Source organism: Papaver somniferum, unplaced genomic scaffold, assembly GCF_003573695.1.
Source record: "Papaver somniferum cultivar HN1 unplaced genomic scaffold, ASM357369v1 unplaced-scaffold_125, whole genome shotgun sequence".
Classification (NCBI taxonomy): domain Eukaryota; kingdom Viridiplantae; phylum Streptophyta; class Magnoliopsida; order Ranunculales; family Papaveraceae; genus Papaver; species Papaver somniferum.
The window spans coordinates 13007820-13019897 of NW_020621603.1; the positions used below are offsets into that span (position 1 = coordinate 13007820).

Sequence of the window (12078 nt, forward strand, 5' to 3'; positions counted from 1 at the left end):
TGCAACCGAGACACAAAGTGGTTTGCAAGGTTCCCAATATCGCCTGATCGTGGCGAGGAGAGTTTCGAAAGGATAATGCAATTGTAATCAAGAGCCTCAGATGGGCACAAGGGCTGAAAAATGCTCTATGGGGAGAAATGTTGATAGCTTCCCCTGTCCCTGTGGAGGGGATCCGCCCTGCATCTGGTTCAGTGGGGGTTCTGGTCGCAATGGTGGGACTCTGCTACGCACTGGGATCACTGGCACCTGTTCGCTGTGATGAATTTCGTATGTACATCATGTAATCAACACTCTAATTCTAGTTATACTCCATTATTTTAACCCAATATAATTTTGAAAAACCGGGATTTTTATTTAATAAAATCGCTTTGCATAAACGATATCAAAAAATGGTTACTGAATTAGTAATGCTTTTAGTGTCCACTTCTTCCCCATAATACTACAAGTGAAAGGGAAAATGTAAAGACTACCGCTGCCCAAACAAGACTTACTATATCCATGTAAAATTATGTCTCCTATCTCTCTATGAAAACGAAGGTCCGTTGTTGTCATCTCATGTTGCAGCACTGAGGTTTTCCCTTCTTCTGTAACTTCTCCCACATGCATATCATCTGTCTTGGTGATTGATAATGTGATGTCAAATAATCTTCGATACATCCGAACTGACAAAACCTCAGGCTATGTCGATATTCCACCTGGGTCTTGTTGCTGAACTGTTCCACCCACATTCCCATGCTCACATCTTCCATCTTGAAGAGCTACAAACAAAAAAAAACAGTGAGATTTTGTCAATTAATCATCACTTGCGCTATGTTTACCAATGATTAGCCTAGAGAAAGTGATTGAGAGGGCTAGTAGGCCCAGAAGGAGATGATGACCAGGGGAATAATTTCTGGCCAGGACACCTTGCCCTTGAATAGCTCAGCGTAATCTACAACTTGGACACTGTTGGATGCTGGTGGAGATTATTTTACGGGTTTTCGCATTATGCATTATACTGCTGAATTTCAACCAGCTTCGATGAATTCTAGGATGAATGTTATGAGCTTTTACCAATTTTAATATGATCTGATTTTCATTACCAAAAATACATCCCTTGGATTCCATTTGGGTCTCATCGATTCATGGAACTTAGGTGTAACATGAAGCTTGTAGACTTATCATAACTTAAGAAACAGAATGGATGAAGTTTGATGTGGCTTACTCTTAGCTTGTGTTTCTCAAAATCAGATACGATGAATTGTGCAATGTCAGATGACACTATGTAGCCTGGTCCATTTGCGTATGCTGGATATGCTTCTTCTGGCCATTCCTGGAAGAGCCCAATGAAAAGAAGCAATTGTGAGTGAAACACCTTTGAAGGTTCGACATACCAAAATTGAGTTTGAGCATAACATGGACAAGAAAACAATAATAGTCTGAGGTCAACTTCAGATGTTCTGACAAGCTGGTGTAAGCCAACCAGGTGAACGAACTTGCAGGTCTAAAATGATGTGCGGTAGAAAGAATGTACTAATACAACATGAGATATCATCCACACTGCTCTAGTGCAAAAATATGAAGTTACACCAAGACAAAATAAACATACACTGAATGGTCAATCATACCTCATAAGTCACTGCCCATTTACCATCACGCAAAGGCTTGTGGTAATAATTCATGTTACCCACATAGAGGCTCTTATTCTCGGGCACTTTCTTTGCCTCTTTGAGTACTGCATCCACCCTTACAAATGTATCATCGTCGCACTTCATTACATATTTGGCAGAAACTTCATGAACCTGTAAATAAACAAAAACATTAGTGATAAATACCCTCGCTGGAATTGAGAAATTATGTGTAATTTCAAGTCCATTTCAGCACCTACCCCGTATTCACAAATTGCAACAGTCTTCAAAACGACAAGGTCATAACTGTCCATAAAGGGGACAATAACAATATCACCAAAGAATTCTGCTTCTTTCTTTAGCTCTACATTCACTTCCTTTCTTCCATTCTGCCATTAAATCATAAACATCCATTTAAGAAAACAAATCAAATTACTCTCTTGCACTGATTACGTATTCAAAGATAAAATATTAACGTGTGTGTTGTCCAGTCATACCAGTGCTACAAAGAACCGAGCAACCACATTTGCTGACTTGATCAGTTTAGACTGCATCCATGACTTCCTCACAGCCATCCTCTCTGAGAAGTGGTTTCCAGCAGAAAGGATACCGATGAAAAGTTCCACAGGTCCATCAGGAAGAGGTGGGGCTTGCCAAGCACTAGACATCTCTAGATGCCTCTGTGGTTCAAAACTTGGATGCGATGTTGGTAAGGAAGCCGCAAAAATGGAATGCACTTCAATATCCCCATTCAGTGATAAACCAGTAGCATCCTCAAGAACAAATCCCTGTTAAATTATAAACAGAAGTGAGTGGAAAAGGAAATACATATCAAGGTTCAAATAATACTAAATGCAGGCTTCAGAAGTTACTTACGGTGCGGTAAGGGAAAGAGGTTACATGCCTCCCGTCAACATGGACATGATAACCTTCTAAGCCAGCACTAAGGGTAAGCACAAACAACTTCTTCTCTTCAAACGGGAATGCCCAATCAACTGTAACCTTCTTTGTTCGACCAATCAACCTATTTAACCACCATTTCGCCTTTGATTCCTCTGATCGATTGTCGTCATCTCGAATCCACTTCTCACACTTAACCTGCCCATCAACTACACAGTCCAAACGACTACTCAGACCACATAATTACCATGATTTTTCAAGCAAATAGCACTTTACAAAACACACAAGTGAATACGATTCCAATTATATCGAAATTGAACTACGTCGAAATAACCAAACAGGCAAACATTTCACAACAATTCTATAAAGATTGAACTAAGAAAACCAAGCAAAAATAGTTCAACAAGAAATTGATCAGCAAAGTAGCTTACCAGTTTCTTCATCAGCTTTTGATTTCCAACCTTCACACCTAAGAGCAGTATTCCATTGCATCCTATAACAAGTATTCTGCTCAATTACAGGTTTACCACTCCAATCCCCTTTAAGCCTAGGATTAAAATGCAAAATCCTAGGTGGATCTTCCCCATCCACAGTTTTCAAACCTTTTAACTCCATCATAAACTGTGAAACCAACACAGAATCAGACCCATCTTTGACAAGTGCAATCTTTGGGTTATGTTCAGAATGAGCATCATATGGTCTACCCACAAGGGTAATATGTGATCCTAGTGTTAACCCACATGGTAACACCAACAGCTTACCTTTTTCCCCAAATTCACTTCCTGTTAGTGTAATTGAATGTGGGCATGATGATAATTCAGATCGATTCTTCTTTTCTAACCCAATATTCTCCTCAATTTTCCCTGATTCAACCTCTTCCCAGAACTTCCTCCCTACTTCCCATGCATGTTTTGCAGATTTCTGTAACTCTGAAAACCCATCTTTAGGACTAGTAATATCGAAAGAATTCTCTTGAAAAATCAAACCTGATATTGTTTTATACTCGGTCTTCAACTTTCTCTTTGATTTTTGAGCAATTCTGAAAGGAACATGATCTTTAGGTTTAATTGGGGATTCTTTGTTTTGTAATTCTTCTTCACTGTCAAGCTGAAATGGAAGAAATCCATTAATATTATTATTCAGCTCAGATGGTAATGAAGATAAACTAGTTGCTGTTTTGAGAAACAATGGAATTTCTAAACTCATTAACAGTAAATATACAAATCCTATACAGAATAAAACTTGTACTGATCTTTGTTTACTCAATGAAACGAATTTATCATTCGATTTCTTCATCCCTAAAAATCAAAACTCTCGAATTCCCTGAACCCTGAAAATAAAAAGTTTGGAATTCCACCACTCCAGAATTATATGAAATTCTGGGTTGGAATTGGATTCTCTCCCACAAACCCTAGCACTAAATCAAGAAAATGGAAGTATATGTCAGCAAAAAGGCCGTTGCACGTTAATAAGCACTCAAAAGAGCTTTTTTTATGAATTTCAAATTTATAAAGTTTAACGGGTTAATAAGATATTTTTTAAAAAAATGGAGCAAATTATTTAAAAAAAATGAAAATTCCTTTAATTCTAAATTAAGAAAAGTACTCACATTAATTAATAAATTTAAAAATAAGAGGAGAGGATTTTTAGAAAAATCATGCCAAGCAATTAAGGGATCATTTATTTGTGCACTGCACTTAAACTTATCACGTCTTATACCGTTTCATCGTGTCTTTGTGAAGCCTAAATTCATTGCAAGTTCAAAAATGGACGGAAGGATATGCAAGAGTGGCAGAGCTTCTAATGCAATACATAGGAATGTACCTGAGCTTGTTTTGTTTGTTAAACAACAATGTGCATTTTGTTTAACCGTTAGACCTTGTCTAATAAGGTGTTTGGCGCGTTTGGATATAATTTTGCTTCTCCATAAATAGAAGTCAGAAACAGAAGTCGGAAATCCAGATATTTTGCTTTACAAAAAGTCGACTTTTCAGCTTCTAGAAGTCGTTCTGAAATTCTACGCCCAAACTGACTTCTTATTTTTTGATTATTAAAAGTTAAAAAGTTATTTCTGGATGTGTATCCAAACGCGCTAGAACAAGATTTTGATTTTTAGAAATCAAATTGGCGATACTATTTCAAAATAATTTCTAGAAACAGAACAGAAAAACATTTTGTGTAGTAAAATACTTTTGAAACTGATTTTTGCTTATAGAGAAGTAGAAATATTTTTACTTCTAGCTTCCCAGATAGGGTATAAGTGTTCGGAACCTTCACTAAATTGTATACATTTTTTTTTCTAATATTAAAAGAATATTTACTAGACAAAGTTTATTATATTTTTCCAATCGAAAATAAATATAAAAACGACAATGGAATAAGTTGTTCATACATAGAGATATCCGGAAAAGGACAGGGTAATGTTTCTCCATGTGTATGTGATATACATTCTGTTTCTGTTTTAAGCCTGGCAAAAGACGGTCCCATTCTTCCACGTTACATCCAACTATGTTAATTATCATTTTCTGCGTACAATAACAAAATTTTATAAAGAAAATCTTATGAAATGACTGGTTCGCAGAGACAATCGTGTATACGATGCCAAACAGCTACTAATTATATTAGTCCAAATACTAATACTTCAAGTATAATACTGTATAGTATACATAAAGCATACGGGTATAGAGAAAAGGAATGGAATTAATTACTGTACATTTCTTCTTTCCATATATCCAATTACACAGGTGCTCAAGGCTATTTATAGCCCAAACTCACCGCATATGCATGTACACAGTGGCTGTAGTATTTGCCACGAGTCCACAAACGTGGCTCTTAATTAAAACACTAATGCATTTTATGTTAATCTAAAAGGGACTAATCTTATTCCTTAACAAAAGTAGGACCCACAAAATGTGGTCAGTCACACTCAGAAAGTCCGTAATGTAGAGGAGGTGAAAGTATTTCCAGACTTATCTGGAGCAATAAATGGTGGGCCATCCAATACACAACACTCCCTCTTGGACCACCATTTCTAAGAACGTTGCCTCATTAAAACCTTTCCGGTAAAATCCAGTGTGAAAAAACCCGGACGAAGGAAAAAAAGTACAACAAAAATCTTAGAACGGTGTTGGACACGCGTATGCTGCCTCGTTAAAACCTTGACAAGGAAAACCCAGTGGGACAAAACCTTGGCGAAGGAAAAAGAGTACAGCGCGTTATAGTCCAAAACTCCCCCTGAACAAAACCTCCGTTAATTTTTCTGCTTGTACATGTGGCGCATTCCGATTCCATATACCAACTTCCGAAAAACTTTAGTCGGCAGAGACTTGGTGAATAGATCAGCATAATTCTCACAAGATTGTATCTTCTGGATATCAATCTCCTTATTTTTCTGAAGGTGGTGAGAATAAAATAACTTCGGTGAAATGTGCTTTACTCTATCACCCTTGATGTAGCCTTCTTTCATTTGTGCTATGCACGCCGAGTTGTCTTCACAAATTGTCGTTGGCACAGTAGTTATGGAAGTCATACCGCAAGAGCTTCTGATGTGTTCGATTAATGACCGCAACCATACACATTCTCTGCTTGTTTCATGGAGAGCAATTATCTCGGAGTGATTCGAGGAAGTAGATGGAATGCTTTGCTTACAGGAACGCCATGAGATTGCAGTACCGCAAACGGTAAAAACGTACCCTGTCTGAGAGATTCCTTTGTGCGGATCTGATAGATATCCAGCATCCGTATATCCTGTTATCTGTGGATAGTCTAAAGAATCTTTCGAGTAAAACAAACCCATGTCAGTAGTACCACGAAGGTAACGGAAAATCTGTTTTACCCCTGTCCAATGTCTTTTTGTTGGCGCAGAACTATACCTGGCTAGTAAATTTACTGCAAAAGAAATATCGGGCCTGGTACATTTTGCTAAATATAATAAAGCCCCAATTGCACTTAAGTATGGTACTTCCGGACCAAGAAGTGCTTCATCCTCCTCTTTAGGACGAAATGGATCTCTTTTGGGATCAAGGGATCTTACAACCATTGGGGTGCTAAGCGGATATGTTTCGTTCATTTTAAAACGTTTCAAGATTTTCTCTGTGTAAGTGGATTGATGGACAAGAATTCCGCTTTCATAATGCTCAAGTTGTAGGCCAAGACAAAATTTTGTTTTACCGAGATCTTTCATCTCGAACTCCCTCTTTAAGCATTCAATTGCTTTGGAGAGTTCACCAGGAGTTCCAATTAAATTGATGTCATCTACATATACAGCTATTATTGCAATTCCAGATTCTGTCTTTTTAATAAATACACATGGGCAAATAGGATTGTTTACATATCCCTCTTTTATTAGGTATTCACTGAGGCGATTATACCACATTCGCCCGGATTGTTTCAATCCATATAGAGCTCTATTTAATTTTAGTGAATACATATGACGTGGTTTCCCTTCAGGTAATTTGAATCCTTCCGGAAGTTTCATATAAATATCTGTATCTAGCTTGCCATATAGATACGCAGTGACCACGTCCATTAGATGCATGTCAAACCTTCCAGAGACTACCAGACTAATTAAATATCGAAAGGTAATTGCATCCATAACAGGGGAGTATGTCTCTTCATAGTCAATCCCAGGTTTCTGTAGGAAACCCTTTGCCACTAGTCGTGCTTTATAGCGAACGAATTTATTGCTCTCATTACGCTTTCTTACAAACACCCATTTGTAATCTACAGGATTCACATTTTCTGGTGTCTGTATTGGGCGCCCAAAAACGTTGCGTTTAGAGAGAGATTCCAATTCATCTTGGATTGCCACTTTCCATTTAGGCCAGTCGTCTCTTTGTCGACATTCCTCTAAAGAGTGTGGTTCAATACCATCATTATCTGTGGCGATTTCAGTAGCTACTGAGAATGAGAATATATCATCGACAATTATTGTATTGCGATCCCACACTTCTCTGTCGTATGCATAATTTATGGAAATTTCCTCATTCACAGGTACCTGTGTCTCAGCGGAGACTTTATTCTCTTCAGGAGGTTCATCAGAGAAAGTGGATCGTTCTTTGATTGTCTCTTCAGGAGCACTATCTGTAGCCTCTTCAGGAGCACTACCTTTGATTGAGACAGATTGGCTCTTCCTCTTTCGAGGGACAGAATCTTTTGAACCAATTGGTCGTCCACGCTTCAGGCATGGCTTTGATGACTCGTTTGCCGCTGGGCTCCCAATTTGTCCCGTCGGTACATCAATCCGAGATGGAGCATTTCTAGCAGGCACATAGGATTTTGTAATTCGACCAGTATCAGTAAATGCATCAGGCATTTGGTTTGCAATATTTTGCAGATGTATAATCTTTTGCACCTCAATTTCAGATTGATTAGTGCAAGGGTCAAGATGAGACAGGCTTGGTGTGTACCAAGATATTTCACGCCGTTCCTTTGACGGTTTATCTTCTCCCCCTAACGGCGGGAAAAGTGTCTCATCAAAATGACAATCTGCAAATCTAGCTGTAAAGACATCACCTGTTAAAGGCTCTAAATACCTTATAATAGACGGTGAATCAAAACCAACATAGATACCAAGGCGACGTTGTTGACCGAATTTAGTGCGTTGTGGTGGTGCAATAGGCACATAAACAGCACAACCAAAGACATGTAAGTGCGAAATATCTGGTTGCTTCCCCAAGACAAGTTGTAGAGGGGAGTATTGATGGCTAGCAGTTGGTCGAAGTCGGACTAAAGCCGCTGCGTGCAAAATAGCATGTCCCCATGCAGAAACTGGTAATTTAGTCCTCATAAGCATGGGTCGAGCAACCAACTGAATATGCTTTATAAAAGACTCAGCTAATCCATTCTGAGTGTGCACATGTGCTACAGAATGCTCGACATCAATACCAACTGAGAGGCAATAAGCATCAAAATCCTTAGATGTAAATTCGCTAGCGCCATCAAGTCGAATGGACTTAATAGGAAAGTCTGGAAAATGGGCTCGCAGCCGAATAATTTGGGCAAGCAGGCTGGAAAATGCAACATTACGTGTTGATAATAAGCAGACATGAGAACATCTAGCATATGCGTCTATCAATACCATAAAGTATTGAAATGGTCCACAGTGTGGGTGGATAGGCCCACAAATGTCACCATGTATCCTTTGTAGGAATGTTGGTGACTCAATAATAACTTTGGTTAAGGATGGTTTTATAACCAGTTTTCCAAGGGAACAAGCAACACAATTCATATCCTTACTTAACAAAAGCTTCTGGTTTTGTAACGGATGTCCATGAGCATTTTGTATTATTCTACTCATCATGGTAGAGCCTGGGTGTCCAAGCCGGTCATGCCAAAGCTTGAATAATTCAGGGTCATTAAACTTCTGGTTAATGACAATATGAGATTCGACTATTCGAATTCTCGTAATATATAACCCAGAAGAGATGGCCTTAAGCCTCTCCACAACGTGCTTCTGGCACGAGGCAGATGAAGTAATATACAGGTACTCCATATTATGCTCATCCGCTGTTTCAAGGTGGTAACCATTACGCCGAATATCTTTAAAACTCAACAGATTCCTTTGGGATATGGTAGAATATAAGGCGTCTTCAATAATTAATTTTGTACCACCTGGTAGAATGATACACGCTCTTCCGGAGCCGTCTATCATGTTACTCGAACCCGAAATGGTATTCACATTACCCTTAAACCTCTTCAAGGTTATAAAATATTTATGGGTTCGAAAAATTGTGTTTGTTGTTCCACTGTCAACCAAACAAACATCCCCATCGTCCATTTTGGATATATTACTTCTGGAATCCATATCCTTCAACACAAATAGACGGGGGAAAATTAAACATTTTGTAGTCAAAATGTCCACTTATATTACACCAAAAAAATGTGGTATACATCACCAAAAAAGAACACACCCAAAATTACAACAAGAGAAAAGAGAGAAAAAAAAAGAAACATACAGAAAACACAAGGAAATATACTACAGGGCATAAGGAAGAAACAGTTCTACAGCTTATCAAAAGAAAACTGACTAGGCTCGCCACTTTCAAGGTCGACGATATAATCAGATACATCCAAGTGGGTATCACTGGTACTGGGGGGATTGGCTTCAATTAAATTTGTTTCTATGTCTTCGGCAGGTCGCTTCAGGGACGCCTGATAGAGCCTAACAAAATGTTCTGGCGTACGACAGGTACGCTGTCAGTGATCAGTTAAGCCACACCGATAGCAAACACTTTTCTGAGAAGGTTGATTAGAAGAACCCTTCCCCTTTTCTTGCTTCGGTTTCTTTGGTTCCGCAGTTTTTAGCGGCCGTTGGTACGGCTTGTAACGGACACCCTTTCCTCGTTCATTTTTGTGGCCCCCACGTTGGTTTCCTTTACCATTTCCATGTTTGCCTTTGTTACCATGATTATTTCCTCGTCTAAAATGCGTAGCAGCGTGTGCTTCAGGCACCGCTGCGGAACCAACAGGACGAGCTTCATGGTTTCTTAAAAAAAGCTCATTATTCTGCTCTGCAATCAACAAACAGGAAATTAACTCGGAATATTCTGTAAATTTACGCTCTCGATATTGCTGCTGCAGGAGCACATTCGAGGCATGAAAAGTTGTAAATGTTTTCTCTAACATTTGTTCGTCAGTGACATTTTCCCCACACAATTTTAATGTCGAGGTAATTTTAAATAGAGCAGAATTATAAGCTGCCACTGATCGAAAATCTTGCAGCCGCAAGTTCAACCAATCATTCCGAGCTTTTGGAAGTATGACCAACTTCAGGTGGTCAAACTGTTTTTTCAGACAGTTCCATAAAGTAAATGGATCTTTAACTGTCAAATATTCCCTTTTTAAATCATCATGGAGATGATGGCGAACGAAAATTAGATCCGTAGCGCGGTCCTGATTGGACGCGTTGTCTCCTTCCGTAATAGTTTTCCCGAGGCATTTAGCTTCCAAATGAAGCTCGGCATCAAGTGCCCAAGAAATATAATTATTTCCTGAGATGTCAAGACCTGCGAATTCGAGTTTCGTTAGATTTGCCATTTAAGAAAAGTATTCAAAGGAACAACAACTACCTATACTCCCTGTATTTTAGTTGTTGAACAGCAGTAGCTTGGCCGTCGAGCGTCGGGAGCGATTCGTGCTGATAACGTCTTATGAAAGGACTGGTTCGCAGAGACAATCGTGTATACGATCCCAAACAGCTACTAATTATATTAGTCCAAATACTAATACTTCAAGTATAATACTGTATAGTATACATAAAGCATACGGGTATAGAGAAAAGGCATGGAATTAATTACTGTACATTTCTTCTTTCCATATATCCAATTACACAGGTGCTCAAGGCTATTTATAGCCCAAACTCACCGCCTATGCATGTATACAGTGGCTGTAGTATTTGCCACGAGTCCACAAACGAGGCTCTTAATTAAAACACTAATGCATTTTATGTTAATCTAAAAGGGACTAATCTTATCCCTTAACAAAAGTAGGATCCACAAAATGTGGTCAGTCACACTCAGAAATTCCGTAATGTAGAGGAGGTGAAAGTATTTCCAGACTTATCTGGAGCAATAAATGGTGGGCCATCCAATACACAACAGAAAACGAGATATATAAAAGCAAAATAAGAGTCTGGACTCTGGATATAGAATGATTAGATTGATGAGCGATGGATATTGTTCTCTTGGTGGATTGCATGTATGTTTCTGCTTAATAATGCTCACCCTGTTATTAAAATGAGCGGATCTTAGACCGGGTCTTATGGGCATGCCCAACCCAGCAAGAAAACCGTGGTCATAAGTGCCTCTTCCCGCAAGGCTTCCCTGGTGTGGGGAAATCCCAGCGGGAAGACTCCGAAAATAGACAATGGTTAGCCGTTCTCAAAAAGCGTAAAACGGATAATCATTACACAAAATTGGTTTAAAAGACCAAAATCAACAATTTCCGGGTGAAAAGGACATTTAGATTTTGATATTGTTCAAATGGACAAAAATATAAAAATATCAAGGATGTAAACAGTTTCATCCTACCCATTTTCAAATATTTTTTTTATTTTTAATTTACATAAGGATGCTTCTAGATCCTAGCTATTTTTTAAGTTTAAGTCAGGATGAATCCAGTTTCATCCTTGCTATTTTTTTGGTGTCCATTTCACCCATACTAATTTTTACTCGTCCATTTGAACCATGTTTTAAAAATATTTGGACAAATGACCCATTTTCCGTAGCATTAACCGTTCCACAACAAAAAACAGGCCAATGGTTGTCCGTTCTCTTAAAACGGCTGCTCATTATCCGTTTTTAAAGAAACTTCTTCTTCTTCCAGAGGCTAAGGAACGTGTTTAGGTCATCTAAAGTTTCAACATTCAATCTCTCTCTAACCAATTCATCTTGGTTTCTCATCTTCTCCTTCAATACATACCAAAGTCTGCTTAGTTCAAACATCTTCTTCATCGAAAGATTTGAATGAGTTTCATTAAATCTGTGAAGTTTATGGAAAAGGCATATCATTCAAGATTTATCATTGATTTTACAATCTGGGTAGCAATCATAATCGTGAGCCAGTGAATGTA

General features: G+C 38.5%; 2 protein-coding genes across 2 annotated transcripts; both read right to left on the bottom strand.

Moving 5' to 3' along the window:
• Window positions 1-336: 336 nt before the first annotated feature.
• Window positions 337-3941, bottom strand: LOC113331476 (hydroxyproline O-galactosyltransferase GALT6-like). Its single transcript, XM_026578187.1, has 7 exons — window positions 2939-3941; window positions 2484-2716; window positions 2105-2395; window positions 1868-1996; window positions 1608-1781; window positions 1205-1312; window positions 337-758 (listed from the first exon to the last, which is right to left on the bottom strand). Exons 1-7 carry the CDS (start codon window positions 3801-3803, stop codon window positions 549-551), a joined length of 2010 nt encoding a protein of 669 aa, XP_026433972.1. The 5' UTR covers window positions 3804-3941; the 3' UTR covers window positions 337-548.
• A 5763-nt stretch (window positions 3942-9704) lies between these two features.
• LOC113331321 lies at window positions 9705-10544 on the bottom strand. The gene has a single exon (XM_026578041.1). The coding sequence runs from the start codon at window positions 10542-10544 to the stop codon at window positions 9705-9707; it is 840 nt and encodes a 279-aa protein (XP_026433826.1).
• Between the last annotated feature and the right edge of the window lie 1534 nt (window positions 10545-12078).

Bases quoted from the DNA above. Each gene is read 5' to 3' on its own strand.
- LOC113331476 (XM_026578187.1), bottom strand. From the start codon at position 3,803: ATGAAGAAATCGAATGATAAATTCGTTTCATTGAGTAAACAAAGATCA. The intron at 2,396-2,483 runs GTAAGTAACTTC...ATAATTTAACAG, and splicing joins CCTCTTTCCCTTACCGCACC to GGATTTGTTCTTGAGGATGC. The intron at 1,313-1,607 runs GTATGATTGACC...GGGCTCTTCCAG, and splicing joins AATGGGCAGTGACTTATGAG to GAATGGCCAGAAGAAGCATA.
- LOC113331321 (XM_026578041.1), bottom strand. From the start codon at position 10,544: ATGGCAAATCTAACGAAACTCGAATTCGCAGGTCTTGACATCTCAGGA.